General features: G+C 48.4%; 1 protein-coding gene across 5 annotated transcripts in view; it reads left to right on the top strand.

Annotated features, from left to right (window-relative positions):
* Positions 1–829: 829 nt before the first annotated feature.
* SUSD3 (sushi domain containing 3) overlaps positions 830–24,403 on the top strand; it is a 34,477-nt gene continuing 10,903 nt past the window's right edge. Inside the window, exons 1-3 of one of the 5 annotated variants that reach the window (XM_071755341.1) lie at positions 830–1,318; positions 20,609–20,797; positions 22,139–22,286. In XM_071755341.1, the coding sequence (XP_071611442.1) occupies positions 1,234–1,318; positions 20,609–20,797; positions 22,139–22,286 (422 nt within the window). In that variant the 5' untranslated portion in view covers positions 830–1,233. Of the gene's footprint in view, positions 1,319–1,355; positions 1,455–6,626; positions 8,400–20,608; positions 20,798–22,138; positions 22,287–24,403 lie in introns of those variants that run through there. The other 4 variants (XM_071755342.1, XM_071755343.1, XM_071755339.1 and 1 more) reach the window with 4 other exon arrangements.

The raw sequence follows: 24,403 nt of genomic DNA, 5'->3' as shown, positions 1-24,403 counted from the left end.
TAATGTGGTCCCCAGCCCATCTGCTCAGCACCAGCAAGCAGAGCTCCTTCAGAACTGGAGCCTGCTGTTCCTCTTGCTTTTCCTGGACACTCAGTGCAAACACCTCGAGTACTTTCTGAATCTGCTGCCAGTGCCAGCAAACCAGTGGTCTCCCCGAATGCTGCTGAGACCCAGACTCACTTGCAGTGCTGCAGGGGTGATAGGACATGGCACAATATTGCACATGAAGTGGAGGAGCCTGTGTGTCACAGAGCAGCCTGTGAATGTTGCTGCGTGCAGTCCTGCTCCCAGGTAGGAGGCAGCACTTGGCACTACTCGGTGGGTTTAGTTTTTCAGACCCCAGTGGAAATAAATACAACTTTGAGGATCATAAGCTGCACGTAGGTGAGAGATGCAGCTTCTGGCGTGTAATGGCACCGTGAGCAGTTTGGGCAGCAGGTTTGGACCAGCACCCACCACATGAGGATCTCTGGGCTATGAGCAGCAGCCTGACCATGCTGAGGGACAAGGGTAGTGGGGGCAGGCAGGACAGGCAGGGGGGTGCAGGCAGTGGGGTGCAAGCAGGGCAGGTAGTGTGGACAGGCAGTGGGGGTATGTAGGGCAGGCAGTGGGGTGCAGGGGGGGCAGGCAGTGGGGTGCAGGCAGGACAGGCAGGGGGGGCAGGCAGTGGGGGTAGGTAGGGCAGGCAGGGGGGTGCAGGCAGTGTGGGGGTATCCGGCAGAGCAGGAAGCTGGGGCAGGAAGCAGGGTCAGGTAGCAGTGGGGCAGCAGGCAGCAGGGTCTGGGAGCGGGGGGGCAGGCAGCCCCTGCCCGGCGCCGCGGTGTGATGCTCATCCCCGCCAGGCCGCTGCGGGGATTGTGCGGCCGGGAGAGGACGGGCCGAGCCTGCGGTGCCGCTGGGGGCAGCCCCCGGCCCGGGGGTCTGGCATCCCGGTGCCGCAGCGGGCCAGGGAGCCTCTCCGGCGGCGCTCGGCTCCCGCCAGCCCCGGGCAGCGGCCGCCGCACGGGTCCCTCCTCCTCCCGACCCCCCCGCTCCGCGGGTGCCGGCGGAGGGGCCGCGGGGCTGGCGGGGATCCCGATGAACTGAGGGCCGTCCCCCCCCCCCCCCCCCCCAGGCCCATCCCGCCTCCCCCCTGCCCCTCCCGGTCCCCCTGGCCCAGCCCGGCGGAGGGCGGGCGGAGGCGGCGCGGCTGCACCTGCCCGGGCGGCGGGGCCGGGCTGGGGTGGCGGAGCCATGCCGGCAGCCACAGCGCCGGGGCTGGACGTGCCGCGCACCGCCGCGCCCGGGCGGGACAGCGGCAGCCCCCGCGGATACACAGGTACGAGCAGGGCCCCGGCCCCGCACGGTCCCGCGTCGTTTGGCGCACAAGTTCCCTCCTGCGCCGCACCGGGAGTGGGAGATGCCAGCAGGGGCAGTGCCGGACCCCGGGCAGGATGCGGGACCCCTCCGCGTAGGTAATGCGAGATACCGCGGGATACCAGGATGCGGGACCCCCTGCACAGGGATGTGTATTCCGGGAAGGGCCGCGGGACCCGCCGTCCAGGGGTGCATTACTCTGCCCCCCTTTAGCTCCGGACCCCAGGGTGGGCACTGTCCCGGGTGGGCACCCTCCCCATCACCCTCTGTGCGCCTGCTCCCTGCAGCCGCGGAGGGCCGGGAGGAGGGGGTCAGGAGGGGAAAGCCTCCCCTTCCCCCTGAAGTTTTCGGGGACGCAAAGCCTCGGGGCGAGAGTCTCGGAGCCTCCCTGGCGCGGGCCGGGGCTTGGCGGGATCCCGGCGCCCCTCAGACGGCTGTGCCGGGGCTGCGTTCCGGGAGCTGTGGGGAACACGGGTCCTGCAGTGCCAGCCTGGGTGGTGCGGGGTAGGAGCCTCCCCGGGCACCCGCAGGGATGGGTGTCCGAGCAGGGACACTACAGCAGCCCCCGCACCCCCATCTCCCCAAGCCGCCCCGCGTCACTCCGGCCGCCTCCGGAGGGGGTTGCGGGAACCCCGGGGTGAGGGTGCCGGGTGGGGGGCCAGGAGGCAGCTGGCGGCCTGGGCCTCAGCCGTGGCTTAATTGGTCCTAAATGGGAAGCTCTGGGGTTGGTTCCCGGGAGTTTGGAGTCTGCTCGGCTGAGGAAGGCGGGTGCTGCCCGGGGCTGGGCTGACGGGGGACTGAGTCCACATCCCGGGGTGAAGGGGCTCGGCATCGAGCTGGCTGCAGCCTGCTGAGAGCTGCTGCTGCTGAGAGCCGAACATTCTCCGGAGAAATGTAAAATGTCTGGGCAGAAAATGAAGTTACCCGTGTTTTAGTGGACCAGGGTTAAGGGGCTGAGGAGTGGAATGAGAAGCCAGTCAAAACTTCTTTGCTGCTTTTTCTCTCTTCCCCCTCGATTTTGTTACTCAATTTAATCGCGAGGATCGTGATATCCGTTCCAAACCTCCTCTGAGGCCAATGGGTTCGGTTCACCTGATGATGATGGAACGGGCAGAGGGCCTGGCCCCGGAGGGATGTGCACCGGGGCTCGGGATGGAAGGGAAGGGGAAGGGTCCCGGGAAGGGTCCCCGCTGGGTCAGAGCTCAGCCCGGTGCCGTGCTGCAGACCACAGGGTTCCCGGTGCCAGCAGGGCTGAGAGCCCCCGAAATTCAGGGAGGTTCTGGCTGTCCCCAGGAGTCCCGGGGAGACAGTTTGCTCCTAATGTCAGTGACCTGCTCCTGTTGTGCTGATAGAAATGAGCAAAAGGGTTTGGTGTAGCAAAGCCTTAAATTGCATCCACTGAATGTGCTTAACTGTGCATTTAATTTGAATCTAATAGGGCAGATTGTTTTAAAATGTGAAGCAAGTTCTGGGAAAGCTACTTAGAGAATTAACAACTTAAGCACAAAGGTGTCCCCGTTGCCATGATACTAATATTGTAAATTGCCAACTTTTTTTACTTTGTAAAATCATATATATTTGTCTTCTTTTATTGGTTGTATTGACAGACAAGGTGAAGTTTGGAAGTGGCATGGCCCCTGTTGTACTCAGCCTTTCTATTCCTGCAGAGGTTAATGCTGCCCCATGTAGATCTGTGGCAAAACTTGCAAAAATGTGGGATCCAACAACAACAACAACAAAATTGTTATTGTTAATATCTGAGTTAATCCCTCAGATATTAACAAACCTGCCTTCTCTCAGCCATGTCTCCAACCAAAACAACAAACACTGTTGTTTCCAAACCAAGTGCACTGAAACTGTGGAGCAGGAGTTCCCAGTAAGGTGCTAAATGGGACCAAAAAGGGAGTACAGAGGATGAGGGCATGGCTGTGCCTGCAGGGAACTGCTGCATCTTTTGTAGGGCCAGCAGAAATGGCCCAGAGGACCTTCAGAAATGACCCCCAGACCTTCCCTGGGGGTCACACTCCCTCATCTGTCTCATCTCATTGCCCTGCAATTACGTGAAAGTTTGTCTTGGCCATCATCATCTGTGTAGATTTCACCTTTATTGAATATCCATTTGTCACTACAAATATATTGAGTTAGGTGAATGTGCTGCTCTTAAACCCGAATGGTTTAGATAGCTAAAATTATGACTACTTGTTCTATGATTCTGAATTAAACTCTTGTTCAGGATGCTTAATGTAAACGTGACCGTGTTATTTATGCAGCAGTGTTTTCTGGAGAAGTGACCTCTAGAGAAAGCTGGTGACAACTGTTACACAATATCTTTCATTGTATCCTGTTATTATTGGTGATCATTTGTCAGGCTGCTTTAATCGAGTGCCACCCTTGTAAAATTTCAGGTTATGAGTAATAGGGGGATAATAAAAATGTGCATGGACAAACTAACTCATGATCCTTTTGCAGAGGAAACAAACAAACAAACCCTGGCAAGGTTTCCATTTGAATTAACACATAAATGAGAGAACTTAAAGGAAGGCACAGCACTCAGTGGGTCTTACAGCTTTTTGGAACACAGCTGGGGAACTCTTTAACACCCTCTGCTGTAGTCCCTGCTTTCTGAGGGCTGCTCTGTCCCTCTGGGAGCCTCACATTGAGCAAGGGCCATGAGACCACTCTGTGCCTGAGGAAGTGCAGCTGAGCATTTGCAGAAGTGGGAGCCTGGCTTGTCCCTGGGGAAAGGAGCACATCTTCTTGTCAGCCTCTTACATGAGGTGGTAGATGCTTTTGTGTGTTCCTCGTGGCACTGGGGCTGTTTTGCTGTCACAGCAGCACTAGGGTATTATTGCCCCTCTGTTGTAGTTGACTTTGGACAGATCCTCATTGACCATCTCTTGCCAGGCTCATTATATTATCTGGAAAAGCCTCTGAAATGCAGAAATGCTCATGGCAGTGGTGACCTGGGCACTTACCTGCTCTGCAGGCCTTGCTGTGAAGTGGGTGCTGCCATCAGCCCAGTCACTGCATTGCCACTGACTTGCTGCTGCCTCTGGAGCTGCTCAAATTATGTTGTGGCTCTTCAGGTAAAACAGGAAAAAGAGGAAGGAGTGATGGGGTGTACCATTATTTTTAGTAGTCATGTTGCTGAAGCTGCTGTCTCTGGCCTTCTCTTTTTTTCCAGGGCAGTCCCTTGGGTTTTGCTGTAATTCCTCCCTCATTCCTCAGTGCAGTTCTGTAGCTCTTCCAGCCTGGGCAGCTCATACTTCTGTCATCATCAAGATGCATTTACACACACAGCAGTGCAGCCACAGACAAAGGGAATGTAGGAAAGAGATACAGAGCATGACAGAAGCAATCATCATGCCAGGTTATAAATCAGTAGGGTTTTTTTGCTGCTGGGTTGGTGCCTGTAGTTGTGCCAATGCTTCATCCCTCTGCCTTTCCAAACCAGGGAAGAAGAGGGGCTGCCTAAGGTGAGGTGGAACGTGCTGTGGATGCTGCCTCCAGGAAAAAATTATCTGGCAGCCACCATTTAAGGGGAGAGACACAAGCTGCAGTTTGCTGGAGGATGAAGAGGTATCACCATATATTTACTCAGTTATACTCTGGGTGGCTGCTGGAGGCCACAATGGGATGTAGGTACCAGGCTGGATGTATCTTTGGCATGATTCAAGGTGGTGTTTGTTCTGAGCAGCTTGTTTTTTCTGAAGTGAGTTTCCTTGCCAGAACAGAAACTGTGAAATCATGTCACTGAGAACTTACAGCTGCTCTTCCAGGAAAGCAGAAGCAAAGTTTTTCTTCAAAGCCAAGAGCACTGCTTCTCTGCAGAAAGGCTGCAAGGCTGTTTCTTGCCTAGTTCCTGTGATCCTGGGATATGGCTCAGCTGGGGAAGAAAACATTGATCCCTAATTTCCCTTTCTACAAGGCAGACGGTGACACACCTTGGGATATATGGGATTGTAATTTCTTCAGCATTATTTCTCCTTCCTTTTTCTCCCATGAGATCAGAGTGAAGCCTTTTATTAAATAAGGTAAAATAAGTGACAGCTGCAGAATTTCAGTGAAGTTGTTTGATTTTCTGTACTGCAAGATGTTAGTGGTTGGGCTTTTGCACCAGGCATTGCTACTGCTTTGGAGGAATGGTTTTTGTGCTTGTCATAAAAAGTCTGGAACAACACAAAATAGAGAAGGAAAAGAGTGATTAGCCCTTCTGGCACAGCCCTCTACCATGCAAGGTTGTTACCTGTGGTATTCTCCAGGACCTTGTCAGAGCTACTCTTAAATCCCCCAGGTTACAGAGATGAATTATGTCTAGACTCCTGAATTTCAGCTAAGGAATGAAGTGAGCCAAATGTTCTGGACTCAAAACACTGATATTTCAAAAATCATAAGTCAGCCTCAAAAAGTGGAAACCAATCCACCCAAGTGGCAGCAGATATTCCAGCACTTTCTGGGTTAGTTGTGAGCAGAGATGTCCATTTGGAAGGGCCAAGCTGCTGCTCTTCTGGCTGTTCTGCCATGGCAGAGCCAGGAGGGTTTTCCCATGGGAAAGTGGAGCCTCCCAACACATATCTGTGACTTTCTAACAAACTGAATTTTAACTGTGCTGAAATTAGCACTACTTAGGTTATTTAGTAACAATTGCCACTGACTTTTGGCCTGCCTGGCATTCCTGAGGCTTCCCTTCAATAATCAGTGGGGGAAAGCCACCATGCAGGATGGGTGCTGGGGTTCATTTAGCTATTTTATTGACACACTGCCTTTACATGCAGATGCAAATAAGCAAGTGTGTTATTCTGGGGAGCATTTTTGACTAGCTGAGTGGATCAGAAGATGAGAAGATTGAGGGAGATGATCCTGCAGCCTGTGTGAGTGAAGTCTGCCTCTCCCACATCGTGGTTTGTTTTAAGACGACAGCGAGAAATGCAGAAGTTGCAGAATGAGCAAGTGCTCACCAAAATAAATCGATTCCTCTCTCTCTTGAGGGTCTCAGGGACAGGGCTGGGGCCTGGTGGATGTCCAAGGCTGTGTCAGCAGAGCAGAGGCTGTGGGGATGGGGAGGTGCTGGACCTTCAGCCCCTGGGGCAGCTGAAACTGGGGCTGTGTTAGCACCAGAGATTCCTCTAACAGGACTGGAAGCAGTTATTAAGTTATTCTGAGAGGAAATAAAGCCAAACACAAGTTCTGCTAACATGCACAAGTCTCTTAGGCAGGGGGGCTTAATGCTTGGATTAAGAATAATTTTGAGGAGGGGCTGAAGGTGAGAGGGGGTGGACAAAACCTGAGTGCATGCATGGGCTGGGAAAGTGTTTGGGGAGATGGTTTTGGCTGGGGTGGCTGGAGGAGGTGCAAAGGGCAGGGTTTGTTGTTTGTTTGATTCCTCCTGCTCAGGAGAGCATAAATTTTTACCTTCGTGTAAAAGGACAGAATTATACCCAGGAGAGTTTCTGATCAATTGCAGTAATCTCCAAGACTGTGACCTTTGTTAGGTGGTTGGGTCCAAAGAGGCACCTGGACTGGAGACAGAGGTTTCACTTTGTCTGAAAAGAGGTTCCCCATGAAGCCACTGGCAGTTTGCACAGGCACAAGAGAGCTCTGGTGTCTGGCTTGTTGTTGCCAATAAATACAGAAGTATAGATGGGTACTCACATCAGAGACTGTCCCTGCCCCATATTCTGGCTGTCCAAAGGCTGCCAGTGATTTATCTGAATTATCTGATGCAGATTGTAGTTTCATAGCTAAGTGGCAGAAAGAGAAGGGCATGGGGCTGCCCTCCTTTGATCTACTTGATGCTCCTTGGCCTTGTGTGTCTAACTCACCTGCAGTCATTGACTTCTTTAATGGGAAAACACAGTGGCCTGGTTCTCTGGCCTTATCCTGGCATCTCCATCAATCTTCATGCCACCTTCCACTGATTCCTGTGGCCAGGAACGTGCTTGTTGTCTCACACTGTTGATCCCTGCTGCACTCGGATGGTTTCTGGCAGGATGCTCCCTGACTTTTCACACATTGCAGGTCTGCAGGCTGTGTCCTGGCTGCATGCCCCTCTGTGCCAGGGGTGAAGCCCAGCAACAGGAAAGTTGGACCCAGCAGCAAAAAAAAAAACCCTCAGAAAACACAGTAGAGAAGTAAAAAAAAGTTGTAAAACCCCAGAGAAGGTTTTAAAATCTGGCTGTTAGTTTCTTAGTTCATGAATGATTTCTATCACCACAATAAATTGCATGCTATTGCTAACTCTTTCAGGCTGATGTCTAAAAAAATCAATTATTCACAGAAATTCTTGCTGACAGTAGGGAATGCCAGGTCACAGCTCTGCAGTGAGCATTTAGCTGCTTAACACAGCAAAACAAGTGCAGGAACAGCTTCAGTTTGCTATTGGGAAGGAAAAAGGATGTGCAAGAGCCAAACAGACCAGCCAGGGGAAGAAATGCAGGCAGGGACTCTAGCATTAAGGTTGTTTTTACTTATCAGGGTGGTTGGAAAGTCTCCTAGAAAACTGACAAACCTGTGTTTAATAGTCTGATTTAAAACAAGAAAGTAGTCTCAAAGAAAAAAGGTTGAGAAGTTCCTATATTCTTTTTAAGTGTGTGCAAATGTAATTCTTATAGTTTGGGGCCTTTGGGAAATTCACCTCAATGTGAAATTTTAGGTGGGTGAGAAATATTTGCTACTTGATGGTTACACACTCATTTTTTTTTCAGTGCCTGAAGCAGCATTTCCCCAGCTCAGGGCTCTTCCTCCTTCAACATTTTTTGGCAGTGTGGGTGCAGTGCTCACCTGGTGCCCCACACAGCCAGGAATTTCTGCTTTTACAGAGGCTGTTCCCAGGCTGGCAAACATCTTGTAGGAGCAGCAGCCCCCAGGCTGCAAAGCCAGGGGACATCTGCTCTTATCAGTGATGCTCCCTGCCCCACCAGAGCTGCTGTGCACAGATCAGCCCCAGGGCTTGCTGCAGGCAGATAACCCAGGGCTGTCACTGTCACTCTGCAGAGGCCAACAACCCCTGGGCAGGCTGAGCTCCATGTCCCCAGGGTGCTCAGGTGGGTGGTGAGGAGATGAAGGGTGCCAGGGTGTGGGTGGCAGAGGCACAGGGATGGTGCTGCCCTCTTCCAAGGGCAGAGGTCCCCAGTACCAGCTGAGCAGGCAGCAAGAGCAGCCTCTGCCCTGCCAGATGTTCCTGCCAGATGTTCCAGCCAGATGTTCCGTTCCCTTCACCCATCTATGGCTCCCAACCTGCTTCCCCTCTCCACCTGCTTTCCCTGGGCAAAGGGCTTGAAGTTTTCTTTCAGCTTCTCCAGTGGGTTGTTCTTAAATGAAGGATTTCTGCCCCTTTGCAAATTGAAGAGACACAGTGACCTGATCTTGCCAGGTCATCATATTCAGACTCATTTTTTCCACCAGGTGTGTTCAGGTGATATTTTTTTACCCTCTGCCCTTTAAATCCAGAGATCCTTAGCTTAGTTCTACCCAGCATCTCCTGCTTCTCCATTCAGCCCACAAGTGGCCACCAGAAGTACCAGTGATTTTTTTTTTTTTGAATCCACAGATTCAGAGCTTAATGGACAACAGTGCTGCTGCTTTCTGTTTTAATTTCCCCATCTGCAAGAAGCAGAAAAAACACAATTAACCTATTGAAATTAACCTATTGAAAACCTATTGAAATGTTTAATTTTGTTGACAGAGGAAATCTAGAAAATGTTATATTTGTTTCCAGCTGGCTTTCAAGTGAAATATGAAATATATCCACTCAGGTGGTAAAAAAAAAAAATTGTCTTCTCTGAAGAGAAAAAGGCAAAGGGTTTTGCAGAGATCCTTGGAGATGCAAACCCATTTTATAGGTGAAAAGCCACTGAACTGAGGGTTTTCTGGCAGCAAGCCCTTCCCTTGGGCCCATCCATAGCCTGAGTGCTGATGTGTTTGCATTAGAACTGCCCAGACAAAGTGGTTTCAATGTGTTTCTACTTTCTGTGTTTTAGAGGGAACAAAAGCAAGAGCCAGGGTTCTGTCAGAGCATCCCCTTTCAGACAGAAGGGTCAGGTTTTCCAGTTCAAGTTCAACAAGTGAGTGCTTGCAGCCTTCTCCAGAGCCCAGAAATGCCCAGCATCATCCCTGCTTGGTGGGAGGTTGCTGGAATAGTTTTGCTCTAAAACTTGTCTGTTTTCCTGTTGATGCTGGATCTGGGTTAGCGAGGTGATAAATATTGACTTGGACACTGAAATCTGAATTTTCCCAAAGCTACTTGCTTTCTGAAGCATAATTGTTTGAATGTTTTTGTTTACTGTGATTGTATTCTTGCAGTTATTGTTACGATGAAAATTGCATTGAGCATTGGTCCAAGATAACCTTTTATCCCGACTGTGGACAAGGAAAAATTCCAACATTTCTGGTCATCATGGTTTCCCTTGGCAAACACACAGGGTTTGGTTAACAGAGCCCATGTGTCACTTTGCACTGCCTGCAGGAACAGTGCAGTCAGCTGCACAGGTTTGACAAATGAGAGGTTATTCATGAGCACTGGGCAAAAGTAACAATGAAAATTGAAAATATAAACCTACAGACTTCACCAGTCTCATGTTTCATGAAGGACACTTCCAGCAGCAAGGATGTGCCTCTGGAAACCTGTCTGACCTGGCAGCAGAGGGACAGGGATGCTCCTGCTCTTGGTTATTCCCTGGGGAGAAGGAAGATTATATAGAAACAGATTCACAACCTGCAAGTTTCCAAATCAGAGCTGATTAATTTGTCTTGCTTTGCATTTTTCACATCTCTGATTCTGTGTGGCTTTTCCTAAAGCTGGGATGGCAGGGATGCTGGGGTATCACTCATGTCTTGCTTTCAGTTTCAACCTCTCCAGAGCCTGTGGATGCAGAGATGCATGGGGGAGGCTGAGGACCATCCTTAGAAGACTGTGGTGTTTTATAACCAATTAGTTCTCTTTTCCTTCTTGTAAATACTGGTGCTTGATATGCAAGAAGCAGTGCTAACAGGCTCTGGGGGCAAGAGCAGCAAGGGCTGAACCCTGAGTGTCTGGTGGGGATGGTGTGTGCTGGGACCCCCTCCCCGGATTCAGAGGGAGGTTCAGGTTGGATATTAGGAACAATTTCTTTATGGAAAAAATGGTCAAACAGGTTCCTAGGGAAGCAGTGGAGTCACCATGAGTGGGGGTGTCCAAAAAACGTGTGGATGTGGCACCTGAGGACATTGTTTAGTTGGCTGGTGGTGTCAGGCTGGCAGCTGGACTTGGTGATCTCAGAGGTCTGTTCCAGCCTTAATGAGTTAATGGTTTATGCTTTACATCTGGTCACTGGAGGCATTCAGGGGCTCAGCAGAAGGGCAGGTAAAAACCTCCTTCCTGTTGTTGCTCTGAATTTTGTTCTCTTTGGGATCTTTGTTTTAGAATATACAAAAGCTCTGCACTGGGCAAATATGTAATTCATTTATTGCATGCCTTAGAATGACAAAGAGGGAGGCCCATCAGCTGTATCAGCTCCATTCCCTAACCCATCTGCCACAACATCAACACTGACATCACCCCCACAGGTCATTTAAAGTGGGAACAGTTTGAATTAAGCATGGTTCTGATGTGCTCCTTAGTGAAGATAGAGATATAATTTATTTTTTTTATATGGAAGAAATGGTGAAGATATAAATAGATTAATACTTTTAATTTGCTTTAGGTTTAACAGATCCTTTCTGTTCTTGAAAGCTGCACTATTAATAACTGCTCAGAAATGTCATAACCTATTTTTTCAATTCTGTTGGTAAACAGACTAATAAAGCACAAAACCTCCATCTGTTCTAGCTTTACTTGGGGCTTCGTCAAATACCTCATTTTTAATTTAGGTTTTATTTCTCATTTAGTTGTTCCCATAAGAAGAGAAATATTCAGTATTGCCCTCGTTGCTAGATCCAAGACCAAAGTCTACAGATGAGAATAACCTGACTTTGATGTAAAACTGGCAAAAAAAATCAATCATGGAGGTTGCAGCACGGTGGCTGGAACAAATTCTCTCTTGAAAGAGTAACATAAAAGACATGAATAAGAATCATATTACATCAATCCCACACATTATTTATGTTTGAAATATTGCACATATTGTCACCAAACCCTCATCTAGCGCTTGGGTAGCTTGGATTTTACATGGAGTAAAATTGCTTGCAGCACTCTACTATTTGAGGCTGGAGTTGGGGAACTGTTTTTTGCTGATTAGTGAATCTTACTACATCTTGTTCACTACAATGAGCAGCTCAAAAGCCAGATGAAAAATGCTGGGAGGAATTTTAAAAAAAGGCTCAGTATCCTAAAGAGCAGTGAACCCAATTTGTCTGCTTCAGATTTGGATGTAGGATTTTGCAGCAGCACAGCTCAAGGGTTTCTTTCAGAGATGGAAGCCAAGAACTTTCAGCTATCTGATGATTTTTGCTACCATAGCAGGCATGAGAAGACTTTATACAATTATAGAAGTACCTTGGTTGGAAAAGACCTTTGAAATCATCCAGTCCAACTGTTAACCCAGCACTAACCCCTGTCCCTCAGCACCTCATCTACACAGCTTTGAGATCCCTCAGGGATGGTGCCCCCACCACTGCCCTGGGCAGCCTGCTCCCAGCACCTTAAAATAAACTTTACTGTCCTTCACTGGGCCAAGGCCACCTGGGCTTGTGAAGGACTATGAGGATGGAGAGGACGCTGTGTTTTCCCAGCTGGGTGTAGGGATGGCAGCTCTGAGTGAGTAACCCCAGCCCTGCAGGAATGGGCCCAGCTCTGGGTGGCACTGGGACCAGCACCAGGGACCAGCATCACTCAGCCCTCAGCCAGGTGATTTCATGCCTTGCTCAGGATTTCTTGCCAGTTTCCCACCAGCTTTGTCCTGTTGGAGGATGAGGCTCAGAAGGATCAGGTTCCCACTGGAGTGTCTCCAGCAGCAGTTGGCTTTGTGCTTCTGCTCCCTTGGCTGAAAAGTTGATGCTGGTGAGTGGTTCCTCCCAGCTCGTGTTTCAGAGCTGCTCAGTGTGGGACACTGTGCTGTTTCTTTCTTTTCTCTGCATCTTTTCTCTCATGCATTTACTGCTCTCCTGGGTGTGCACCTCTCCCAGCTCTGCTCATCCTCTGGGGCTCCCACCTCACCAGTGGTGATGCTGAGAGGGGAAGCAGTGCTGGCTGAAACTCAGCCCATGAGACTCAGCTTGGCATGAGGGTCCCAGCACCCTGCAGGCTGCATAACTTGTGTGGTGTTGGTTATGTGGCAGTGTGTGGAGACACCAGTTTTGCCCAGAAAACAGATAACAGAAAGAAAAAAAAAAAAGGATGTCTGTAGGAGAGTGCCTAAGATACTTCTGTGATGCAGGTGTGGGGCAGAGAGCTCATTTAAGTCTTTGTGTGTAAACACAGAAAGAATCTCTCTTCAAACGCCTGTTTTCTCTCCTTCCCTCCTTCTCTCTTAATGGCCTGGAAGTTCCTTATCAATAGGAGAATGAATTGTGTTGAAAAAGCATTTCCACAAGTGCTTAATAGTGGCCTGTGAGAATGATCAGAAATTGGCTTTCTCTCTTTCACAATTTAAAATTATTTTTTTAGTAGAAACGCAGAATGTTTTCTAGGGAGTGCTTTTCTCTGGATACGTAGAAATCAGGCAGATGCACGACCCATGTGTGGTTCACAGGTTGTGTTTCCTTTTTCCAACGATGTGCTCTGACAAACATCTTCTGTGGGTATCTTCAGTTTGCACTCTCTGTGCTTGTCCCTCCGTGGGAATGGCCCAGGGAAGTTTGTGCAAGTCACCACGGGGAGGTCACCACGGGCAGGTCACCATGAGGAGGTCACAATGAGCAAATCACCATGAGCAGGTCACCATGGGGAGGTCACCATGAGAAGGTCACCATGAGGAGGTCACCATGGGGAGGTCACCATGAGCAGGTCACCATGGGGAGGTCACCATGGGGAGGTCACCATGAGGAGGTCACAATGAGCAAATCACCATGAGGAGGTCACCATGAGAAGGTTGCAATGAGGAGGTCACAGTGAGCTGGTCACCATGAGAAGGTCACCATGAGGAGGTCACCATGGGGAGGTCACCATGAGCAGGTCACCATGAGCAGGTCACCATGAGGAGGTCACAATGAGGTCACCATGGGGAGGTCACCATGAGGAGGTCACAATGAGCAAATCACCATGAGCAGGTCACCATGGGGAGGTCACCATGAGAAGGTTGCAATGAGGAGGTCACAATGAGAAGGTCACCATGGGGAGGTCACCATGGGGAGGTCACCATGAGGAGGTCACAATGAGCAAATCACCATGAGGAGGTCACCATGAGAAGGTTGCAATGAGGAGGTCACAGTGAGCTGGTCACCATGAGAAGGTCACCATGAGGAGGTCACCATGGGGAGGTCACCATGAGCAGGTCACCATGAGCAGGTCACCATGAGGAGGTCACAATGAGGTCACCATGGGGAGGTCACCATGAGGAGGTCACAATGAGCAAATCACCATGAGAAGCTCACAATGGGGAGGTCACCATGAGAAGGTTGCAATGAGGAGGTCACAATGAGAAGGTCACCATGGGGAGGTCACCATGGGGAGGTCACCATGAGGAGGTCACAATGAGCAAATCACCATGAGGAGGTCACCATGAGAAGGTTGCAATGAGGAGGTCACAGTGAGCTGGTCACCATGAGAAGGTCACCATGAGGAGGTCACCATGGGGAGGTCACAATGAGGTCACCATGGGGAGGTCACCATGAGGAGGTCACAATGAGCAAATCACCATGAGAAGCTCACAATGGGGAGGTCACCATGAGAAGGTTGCAATGAGGAGGTCACAATGAGAAGGTCACCATGGGGAGGTCACCATGGGGAGGTCACCATGAGGAGGTCACAATGAGCAGATCACCATGAGGAGGTCACCATGAGAAGGTTGCAATGAGGAGGTCACAATGAGGAGATCACCATGAGAAGGTCACCATGAGGAGGTCACAATGAGGAGATCACCATGGGGAGATCACCATGGGGAGGTCACCATGAGGAGGTCACAATGAGCAGATCACCATGAGGAGGTCACCATGAGAAGGTCGCAATGAGGAGGTCACAGTGAGCTGGTCACCATGAGAAGGTCACCATGAGGAGGTCACAATGAGGAGATCACCATGAGAAGGTCACCATGAGGAGGTCACAATGAGGAGATCACCATGGGGAGATCACCATGGGGAGGTCACCATGAGGAGGTCACAATGAGCAGATCACCATGAGGAGGTCACCATGAGAAGGTCGCAATGAGGAGGTCACAGTGAGCTGGTCACCATGAGAAGGTCACCATGAGGAGGTCACAATGAGGAGATCACCATGGGGAGGTCACCATGAGGAGGTCACAATGAGCAGGTCACAATGAACAGGTCACCATGGTCAAGAGCCCGGGCCTCCCCCCTTGTTTCCTGCTGAGCTGATGTTGTGTTTTACACTAGTTCCTTAAAACCTGTGCAAGTGTCTGAAGTGTCTGTGGCTGACTCCTCCTGGGAGCGTTCTGTGGTGCAGGTTTCAGCCAGCCCTGGCCCTTCAGGCCCAGCTCTGCCAGGGGACAAAGGCACCAGCTCTGGGGACTGATCCCGGCTGCACCCGCTGGGGAGACTTTGCTGTTTCACATTCCTCTTTGAGCTGCTTTTGTTTGGTTTTGACAGAGCCAGCTATTCCCACAGCTCTTCTGTGGGGCTGCTGGGGATGGTTAACATGATGGCTCCAGGGGTGCTGATTTCCAAGGCGTGCTTCTGTAGGCAGATAGGCTTGCAGAGGTAGTATCAGCATCTTTATTTTCTGCAGAGCTTACAGAACCTCATGTTCTGTCTCTTTCTGGCAGCCACTTATTCCAGCCAGTGTTTTCCTTGCATTAAATAGTCAATAATAAGCACTGCAAAGCCTTGAGTTATGTGTGGATGGGAGTAATGAGGCAAAGGCTTGGGTTTTTTCCTCTCTGCACAAACAGCGAGTGGCAGTCTTGATAACACGATGCTTTCAGGTAGTTGTTGCTGTGGTTTACATCATTTTGATATTTACTTATGCAATATATTCTGGTTTTAGTCTTTCTGCTTTGCTGTGGAAGGAGCAGAGGAAATGTTTAATGGGCAAACATGCCTAGGTTGCTCTCTTGTTTCTGTTTTCTTATCAGCAAAACATAAACCTGCAGCTTGCTGACAATGCAGCCATATGGAAACTCTTTCTGACAAACCCATTTTGCAATACAGATTAATTCTGACTGTATAAAGAGATATTTTGGATTATTTTATCTTAATTCTTGCATTAATCTTACTTTTCAGTGTCTGGAAATGACATAGCCTGTGGCTATTTCTGAATCTGGTATTTGGATGAATTAAGTGTTCAGTGTGCTACACCTTAATGTCATAACTTTGAGGGGAGTTATTTGTCTGTTCATTTCCAATGCCAGTGCCCTTCTTCTGGACAGGCAGCCATAGACCCATAGACTGGTTTGGGTGGGAAGGGAACTGTAAAGGTCACCCAGTCCAACCCCTGCAGAGAGCAGAGACATCTTCAGGGACATCTTCACCTAGATCAGGTTTCTCAGAGCCCCATCCAACCTGACCCTGAATGTTTCCAGGGAAGGAGCAGATGCCACCTCTTTGAGCAACCTGGGCCAGTGCTTCACCACCCTCAGTGGAAAAAATGGTTTCCTTATATCTTGTCTAACTCTGCTCTTTGTTGCTTTACAACCATCACCCCTTGTCCTGTCAATACACACCCTGCTAAAAAATTTCCCCTATCTTTCTTTTAGACCCTTCTAAAAAGTCTGTCCCCATCTTTCTTTTAGGCCCCTGTTAAGTATTGAAGGGTCTCAATAAGGTCTCCACAGAGCATTCTCTTTTTTTTTAATTATTTGAACACAGGGAATCCAGTGTGAAGCCAAGCAAAGAAATGCAGTTGTATAAATCTTTACAAAAGATCATGGAATCATAGAATCCTAGAATGGGCTGGGTTGGAAGGGACCTCAGAGCTCATCAAGTCCAACCCTTGCTCCACTCCCCCCGTGGTTCCCAGCCCATGGCACTGAGTGCCACATCCAGGCTCTTTGGAAATATCTCCAGGGATGGAGAATCCACCCCTTCCCTGGGCAGCCCATTCCAATGGCTGAGCACCCTCTCTGCAAAGAATCCTTTCCTAATATCCAACCTAAACCTCCCCTGGCAGAGCTGAAGCTCTGCCAGGGGAGGTTTAGGTTGGATATTAGGAAAAAATTCTTTAGTCTGTGCCCTCTTATCCTACTGATATCTGCCTGACCCCCCCGGCTCCAACCTCCTTTCAGGGAGTTGTAGAGAGTGATGAGGTCTCCCCTGAGCCTCCTCTTCTCCAGCCTCAACACCCCCAGCTCCCTCAGCCCTTCCTCACAGGACTTGTGCTGGATCCCTTCCCAGCCTCCTTGCTCTTCTCTGGACCTGCTCCAGCACCTCAATCTCCTTCCTGAGCTGAGGGGCCCAGAACTGGACACAGGACTCAAGCTGTGGCCTCCCCAGGGCTGAGCACAGGGGCAGAATCCCTTCCCTGGACCTGCTGGCCACGCTGTTCCTGAGCCAGCCCAGGATGCCATTGGCCTTCTTGGCCACCTGGGCACACTGCTGGCTCATGTTCAGCTTCCTGGCAATCCAGACTCCCAGGTCCCTTTCTGCCACTCTGTGCCCAGCCTGGAGCTCCCCATGGGGTTGTTGTGGCCAAAGTGCAGGACCCGGCACTTGGAATGTTGAACCTCATCCCGTTGGGATCAGCCCAACATATACATATGTTTGTATGTATGTATTTATGTATAAAGCTTTACAAGAAGCTGCAGAAGCAGCTGTAGGAGCTGGAAGGTGTTTGGCTCTCTGTGCCCTGCAGGAAGGTGGCTGATGGTGCCTGTTGGGATGGTGAGCAGTGGGCCAGGTGGTTTGTTAATCCTTTTCCAGTTAAATGAACAAGCGAGAGTCCTCACAGCTCCTGTTGAACTTCAGAATAAATTTCCAGCCTTTGGTTCATAGAGAGGAAACCAAATAGACAAGAGAGTTTTCTTCTCCAGCTTGGGAGTTGTGGTCAGTGTCTGGAAGTGTGAGGAGAGCTGGATCCTGGGAATGCAGAACAGGAGTGAGGAGCAATGGGAAGTGGGTGCTGGAGACCCTCACCAAGTCTAGGAATGATGCCAGGAGCTCATCAAAACTAAGCAACATATCATGAATTTTGATTTCTATTCTGCAGAAGTGGCTGATAGGTTGTTAATTCTTCCTGTGTTCCTCCTAGCATTGGGTGGCATGAAATCTGTGTGCTTTGAGATGCAGCTATTGCAAAAGCCACATGAGCAATAACTGGGAGCCTGATTCCATTTTATGTCTCTGGGTGCTACCAGCTACTGCAACCCAAAACCTGAGCATCTTTTTTCTAGATGTTTAGAAAAGAAATAAAAGATGTAAATCTGGTCAGCAGAAAAATTTGTGGTATTTTTTGTTGCTTCGTGGGGCAATGCAACCTCAAACACCAACCTCAGATGAAAACAATAATAGAAATATTTTTAATTATTATTACTACTACTACTATAATTCTTGATTGTAGTAGATTTAGTCAGTTGAACATGCCTGAAGAATACTCAAATGATAAATCTATTTGGAACATCTGCTTAAATAAATAGAAGGAAGGAAGGTTACCTAAACAATGATTTTCTGAAGATGGAAGGGTAACATTAACCTAGCAAAACAGCAAGTAACTGCAAGAACATTATTGAGAGATAACAGAGAGGGAGTCTAGAGATTACAGGAGAGATTTTACGTGTGAGTTATTAGAAGACCATTGCTGAGGAAAATCAGGGCAAATTTTATCCAGGGATACTAAACCAAGCTTGGATAAAATTCACAAAGTCACACAGCAAAAATCTGTCTATGCATTTCAATACAGGTGTTTGTAAAAAGCAAAAATTAGTGACAGATTTAACGTCCTGACTTTGATGGGAATAAATTGTGTTGAAAATCTCTTGGGAGAAGAAGAAGAAATGTTGTTTCTTCCCTGGCCAAAGGCAGGTACCTGAAATGCAGCTGGATCTGAGTGAAGCAGAGATGCTTTCAGAAGCTCAGCTCTCATGAGCCTCTGGGGTTCCTGCCCCACTTACATTCATTAGGCTGCAATCTTCTGGGATGACACTGTGCATTCCAGCCCTAGCCAAGGGGAGGAAATATCCATGGCTTCATGGGATGTGGGCTGTTGGAAACCTTTATAGTGCTCCAGGGAAGAAAAATTTTTTTTAAATCCCCAGCTGAGGGATGCTGAGAGATCAGTGACATGGAGAGGGTTTCATCACAGGGTCAGGAGCACCTCAACCAGCTGGATGTGTTCCTCAGGGTGGTCAAGTAGTTCAGTTAAATCTGTCCTGAAAGATAGGACCCAATACTAAATGCTCTGCTCTTTGGAGAGAAGAGGATGAATAATGAGTCCAGGTAAACTGGGATGTCTGCTGAACACATCTGATGAGAGCTGCTGGGGAGGCTGCTCAGCAGATAAGACCTTGAATCAAATTTGGCTGTGAATTCCTTTCTACATCTCCTGCTGAAAGCATCTCTCAGCTGGAAGCATCACTGAGGGGAACTATTAAGTATGTGACCTGGTATCTAAAAATAGCCCTGGAAGTGTAAAATGCAAAAAGGTAGATATTCTGCAGCTTGGGACAATGCTTTTTCAGATGAAGTCTCAGAGTGATAAAGGTCAAAATAAAACCCCAAACTCACAACACTGTTGAGAAGTGAGGAGGGATGACCCAAGAGATGGAGGGCAATGACCCCTGAGAAAATACTTGCTCTCATTGAGAGGCAAATTGCTGCCCTAGGAAGACACCAAAAAAAGTGGCAAAAAAAGCAGAAATAATCTGTGTGGGATTAAAAAAAGCATGTTTTTAAAAGTGAGCCCTCAGTACATATAAACATAGTAGCTTAGACCAGTGATTGTCACTGGGCCTTTCCTTTGGTCTTTAGCTGAGATTTCTTTGGGTTTTGTTTCCAAGAGGTGGGAAGCATCCCTGTCTGCTGGGTCTGATTGCAGAAGCTTAATGCTAATGACAAGAGGGGTTTTTAAAGTATTAAAAATAAATACAAGTCTGCTATCAACATGACATTCTGTTGAGATGTTCTCAAGGAGGTTACTAAAGCTCTAGGTTTCTTTTTGCTTCTAAGTGTAGGAAGCATTTGACCTCTGAATTTTTTTGTGTCATCATGGTGCTTGCAACTCTGGTCTTGCTGCTGCAACCCAGTTGCCTCCCAGTCTGCTGAAGTCATGTGGAAATTCCAGAAAAAGATAGGGAACTTGGACTCTGATGCAGTAGCAGTGCTGGTATTTAGTAAATGTTAAAAAAGCCCCATAACTGATATAAAATGGTTTCTAGATTCTGTAACTGCACACGTACAATCCCAGAAAAGTGGATTTAGTGTTGCTACCTTTGAAGTATGATCTGGATATTACATGTTGCCTTAATGAGGACTCATTAAAATTTATATTTGAAATGAGTGTGAAGCAAGGAATGTTTAATAAAAAAACAATAAACCCAAAAAACCCCAATAAAACCCAAAGTATGAAGTTAGTGGCTGACATGGGGTGTCTGAGAGGAGACCAGGTCAGGACTCAACAGCTGTATGAATGATAGAGGAATAGAAAGGCCAAATGAATAAAGCTGCACTGAAAATGAAGTTTGTCACTTGTCACTGGGCTGTGTCACGGTGCTGTGTCTCTGGCTCTCCCTGTGCAGTGCATTTCCAACCTGCTGCTCCTTTCAGCCAGGGCTGACACTGCTCCTGAAGGACAGGAAGGTTCTGCAGGGTCAGGAAAAGATGCTGACATGCAGACTGAGCTCTGTGATCCAGTTCTTGGGGTGCTGGTGCTGGGGAAGAAGTTGGGAATAACCCCGGGCTGGGGGATGTCAGCCCAAGTCCAACCTGGCAGGAATCTGTAGGAGACCACGAGTCCCAGGATGACTCTTGGTTTTTTAAATGTTAAATAAGTGCCAGTCTGAGTAGGTGATGTTTCAACACCAGTACAACCCCACTGGGGGCCAGAGCAGTGCTGAATGGCACTGGGGGGGGGGGGTCTGGCTTGGCAGAGCACTCAGCATCACCCAGCCTGGGCTCTGCTCCTTCTTTTGACCATTAACTGGGGCTGATTTCCAACCTGGGCACAATAAAACTGAACTGGACCTTTGCTTTGGACTCTGGCACTGCACTGTCTCTCTGTGTTTCTGTTCTGCAGGGCAGTGCAGCCGGGTGTCCCCTCCCCAGCTGGGCACTCTGCACATCATTCATGGCAATGGCACAGCCCTGGGGACAGTGATCACCTTCCAGTGCCCTGCTGAGCACCAGCTGGAGGGAGCAGGCATCATCTCCTGCATTTGGGAAGGGAACAACACCCACTGGACAGCTGGAATACCCTCCTGCAAGCGTAAGCCTCCTTCCAAACCAGTCCCAGCCCCTGGGCTGCAGTCTGTTCTTTGTGCCCTGCCCATCTCCTCCAACTTTAAGATTAATTCTTGACACCTGTGCAAGGAGAAAGACAAACTCAATTTCCTGAAAGTTGCCCCTGCTGACTGTGCTTGTACCCCATGTGTGTTCTGACACCATTCACTGCTGTGACACAGGAAAGTCTCAGGTTTGTGCCTGAGCTCGTGTCACCAACTCTGCCCTCCTTTAGAAAATGTGTAGAGGTGACCAAGTAATGTGCAAGCATATCTGCAAACCCTCTAATCTCCTGGAATTCTTTTCTGAAGAAATTCTTGCTGCAGAAGAAGCAGCAAGATTTTTTGAACAATTTTAGGTTGTTGCCTGTGGGAAAGTTCCCCCATTGACAAATAGCATATAAATGGCAGCAACATTAACCACCTTTCATGCTATGTTCCTTCTTATTTATTACAAGGTTGTTAGCAATATGTCTAGAAGTAGACCCAAGAAAAACGTGGTACCTGTGTGCTTTGAGAATCTGTCTGTCTATAATTTTAAATCCCTGGTGGATGGATGGCTCTTAGAGACAACTCAGCTATTCTTATCTGTCATTTGAGAGATTCCATTAAGGAAAAGTGAGATAAATCCTCCCCTCCAGAGGCTGCAGAAACATGAAAGCTTAGTGTGGAGCTCAGCTGAAGCATTTCTGATGCTGGTCACTGTGATAGGGGAAGGAGTTTTGAAGCCAGACATGCTTAGTGCTCAGGGTGAGGTGGCAGTGATCATCACCACATCCCCACTCCTGCTTTTCTCTGGGTACCTCATGTCCAACATCAGGGCACTGTCAACATTCAGCCCTTCTCCATCCTGCATCCTTCCCAGAACAGAGGAAGACCCCCTGTTTGCTGCCTGCCAGACAGGATCTAATTATCTTGAGCTCTCCTGGCTCTAATGTCTTCTTCAAACCTATTTACCCCTAATTTGGTTTTGCAGCTCCTGCCTTTGTTCACAAGTGCTTGTAAGAGTCTGCTAGCTCATCCCTCTGCACTTGATATCCTTATAAAATTGTGCTTTTACTAACAGCATGGTGTTTAATTAGTTGTAGTGGTGAAATACTTGTGAACAATTCATTAGTAGCTTATAAATAGGGGATTTTTAAATAGCCCCATTTGAGGCTCTGGCCTGGAGCCAAGGTGCTATCTGAACACAATAATCTGGCAGTCCTTACTGAGCTATTATTAGCAGAAGTGTAAAGCAGGTAAGTTTCAGCATTGCTTACTGAGAATGTGAAAGATAAATTAATGGGATGACCTCAAAATGTGCTTCTCTCTTTCCTTTGCTGCAGCCATCTCAAAATATGAGACTTTTGGATTTAAGGTGGCAGTGATTGCTTCCATTGTGAGCTGTGCCATCATCCTGCTGATGTCCATGGCTTTTCTCACCTGCTGTCTTATCAAGTGTGTGAGGAAAAGTGAAAGGAGGAGGACTCAAAGGTATGTCAGAAAAAGATTCCTAAAACTGGGGTAAAACTGTACATCCTATGGATTCCATGGCTCTGATAGCAGAGAGCTTTGAAGAACTTTGGTGCTCACAACACCACAATGATGGCAATTACTTAAAATCCTTAATTAATAAGTTTGGGCACAGAAAGACTTGGAATTCAAGACTATTTAGGCACAGATGAGCTCAGTGGGCCTGGGCAGATCTGGATTTACCAAGGATCATGCAGAAGCTGAACATACACAGCTCTTATTTGCTGGCCCAGTCTCTTCTCTCCTTGAATCACTTAGGACTGGCTGCATTTCTTCTCTCCATCTCTTCTCTCCTCCTCTCTCTTTCATTTTTTCCTTTGCTCTCTTTGAACACGTCTGGGTAAAATGAATACACCCATGTCAAAATCTTCAGAACCCTGACTGTCTGTGCAACATCCTTAAAGCCCATTTTCCTGCTTCTCATTCCCAGCACTCCCAGCCCAGGGGGTGGCTGCACCCTGGCTCTCTGGCTCCTGCTGTGCAGACAGTAAAAACTCCACTTCTGGGTTATTTTAACCCTCTTCGTGTGTCAGAGAAGTGTCTGGAGTGAGGTGGGGTAGTGGTGGAGCAGGCAGACTGGGGAGGACACTGGTGAAGGGCTTTCTGCTATGAGCTGTGTTTTATCTGGAGCTGCGTGGGGACCAGCTTAGGGAGGAAATTCCATCATTTTAAAATCTGATTGTAACCAAAATAGAGATTTTCTGTTTCTGTTGAAAGGATTATGTGAGGCAAAAAAAGGCAAGTCTTTGCTGTCATTTATAATAGTAGGTTTTCTCTGATACCATGAAATAAATGTTGAAAGGAAAGGGTTGATGGGCACTTCTGGAATCACTGCTTTTCTTTTTGATAAGACTACTGCTATTACAGTCTTTGTTTTTAATTTATTTTAAATGGAGTTTTGTCCAAATTAGTTAATCGTGTGACTCTGATGACTTGATATGTGCTCTTACAAAAGAAAAGCCCTTCACACCAGATGCTTTGACCTGGTTCTGTCATCAGGATGTAAAATGATTCCCTTTGCTGGGAGCTCCTCTGCTCCTGGCTGCCCTCTGCCCTCCCATCCTCCTGGCTCCTCTGCCCTCCCATCCCTGCCTCCTGAAGGAGCTGCTCCTGGGGGGACCCTGAGGGCACTGGGGTCACTGTGTGGCTTGGGGACACTGTCAGAAGCAACTGAGGTGATGGGGAAAGGGTAACACAGCCCCATATTGCCCCCAAGCCCATGCTGCCAAGTGTCAGCACACGATGGGGGCTTGGAGGAGGTTCCAGAGGCCACACCGTGCCCCAGGAGAGAGGATGCAGCCTGGGTCACTGAGCACAAACTGGGAATTCTGGGCAGGGGGGGTAGCTGAGGTGTCTCTGAGACCATCTCTGAAAGCAGAAATCTCTACCAGGGAGCTTGGGAGGGTATCCTCATCTTGACCTTAGCTTTGAAGCCTCCTGTCCACTTTTTGGGGCTTTTTTAGTTGTCCTACTAGAAGTGACCTCTGACTACAAACCTGTCTTGCCAGGTATCTTGTGTTTTATCCTTGCATCTGGAGAGAAAAAGGACAAAAGCTGCTGAAAGTCCTGACAGAATTTATCCTCCTTGCAGCCCTTGTCCCACCCCCTGAGCAGAGCAGAAATGGCATCAGGATCAGCATCACCACCCCTCACAATTTCATCCCATCCCATCAGCTAATGTGACTGCCTGTGATTATGTGAGCCTTAGAATTCTTTTAAACACAAGAAAAGGAGCTGTGATTTTATTTTTTTTTTTTTTTTTTTTGCCCCAGAGCTGTAAAGAGCAGCATGAAAATCACCTTGAGCATTTCCAAAAGGAAATTGTGAAGGCAACCAAATAAGCCCTGCAAAGGCAACATTACCTGTCCACTCCTTTTTTAAGTTAATTTGTCTTCTCAACCTGCCTGGTGATTTTTTAACACTTAGGAATGGCAGTGCAGCAAAAATTCAGAGTTCTTTTTTTTTTATTTTCTGAAATAATTTATTCCACAAAAGGGGGATGGTCTGGAGTTTTCCCACGGAGAGCAGTATCTGACATAAGGTGTCTCTGATGAAGGTCCATGAGAACACTGACACAG

The sequence above is a fragment of the Heliangelus exortis genome, chromosome 12, assembly GCF_036169615.1.
Source record: "Heliangelus exortis chromosome 12, bHelExo1.hap1, whole genome shotgun sequence".
NCBI classification, from domain to species: domain Eukaryota; kingdom Metazoa; phylum Chordata; class Aves; order Apodiformes; family Trochilidae; genus Heliangelus; species Heliangelus exortis.
Note: the sequence above shows the minus strand (reverse complement) of the source record. Positions and strands in the feature narration are given on the sequence as shown.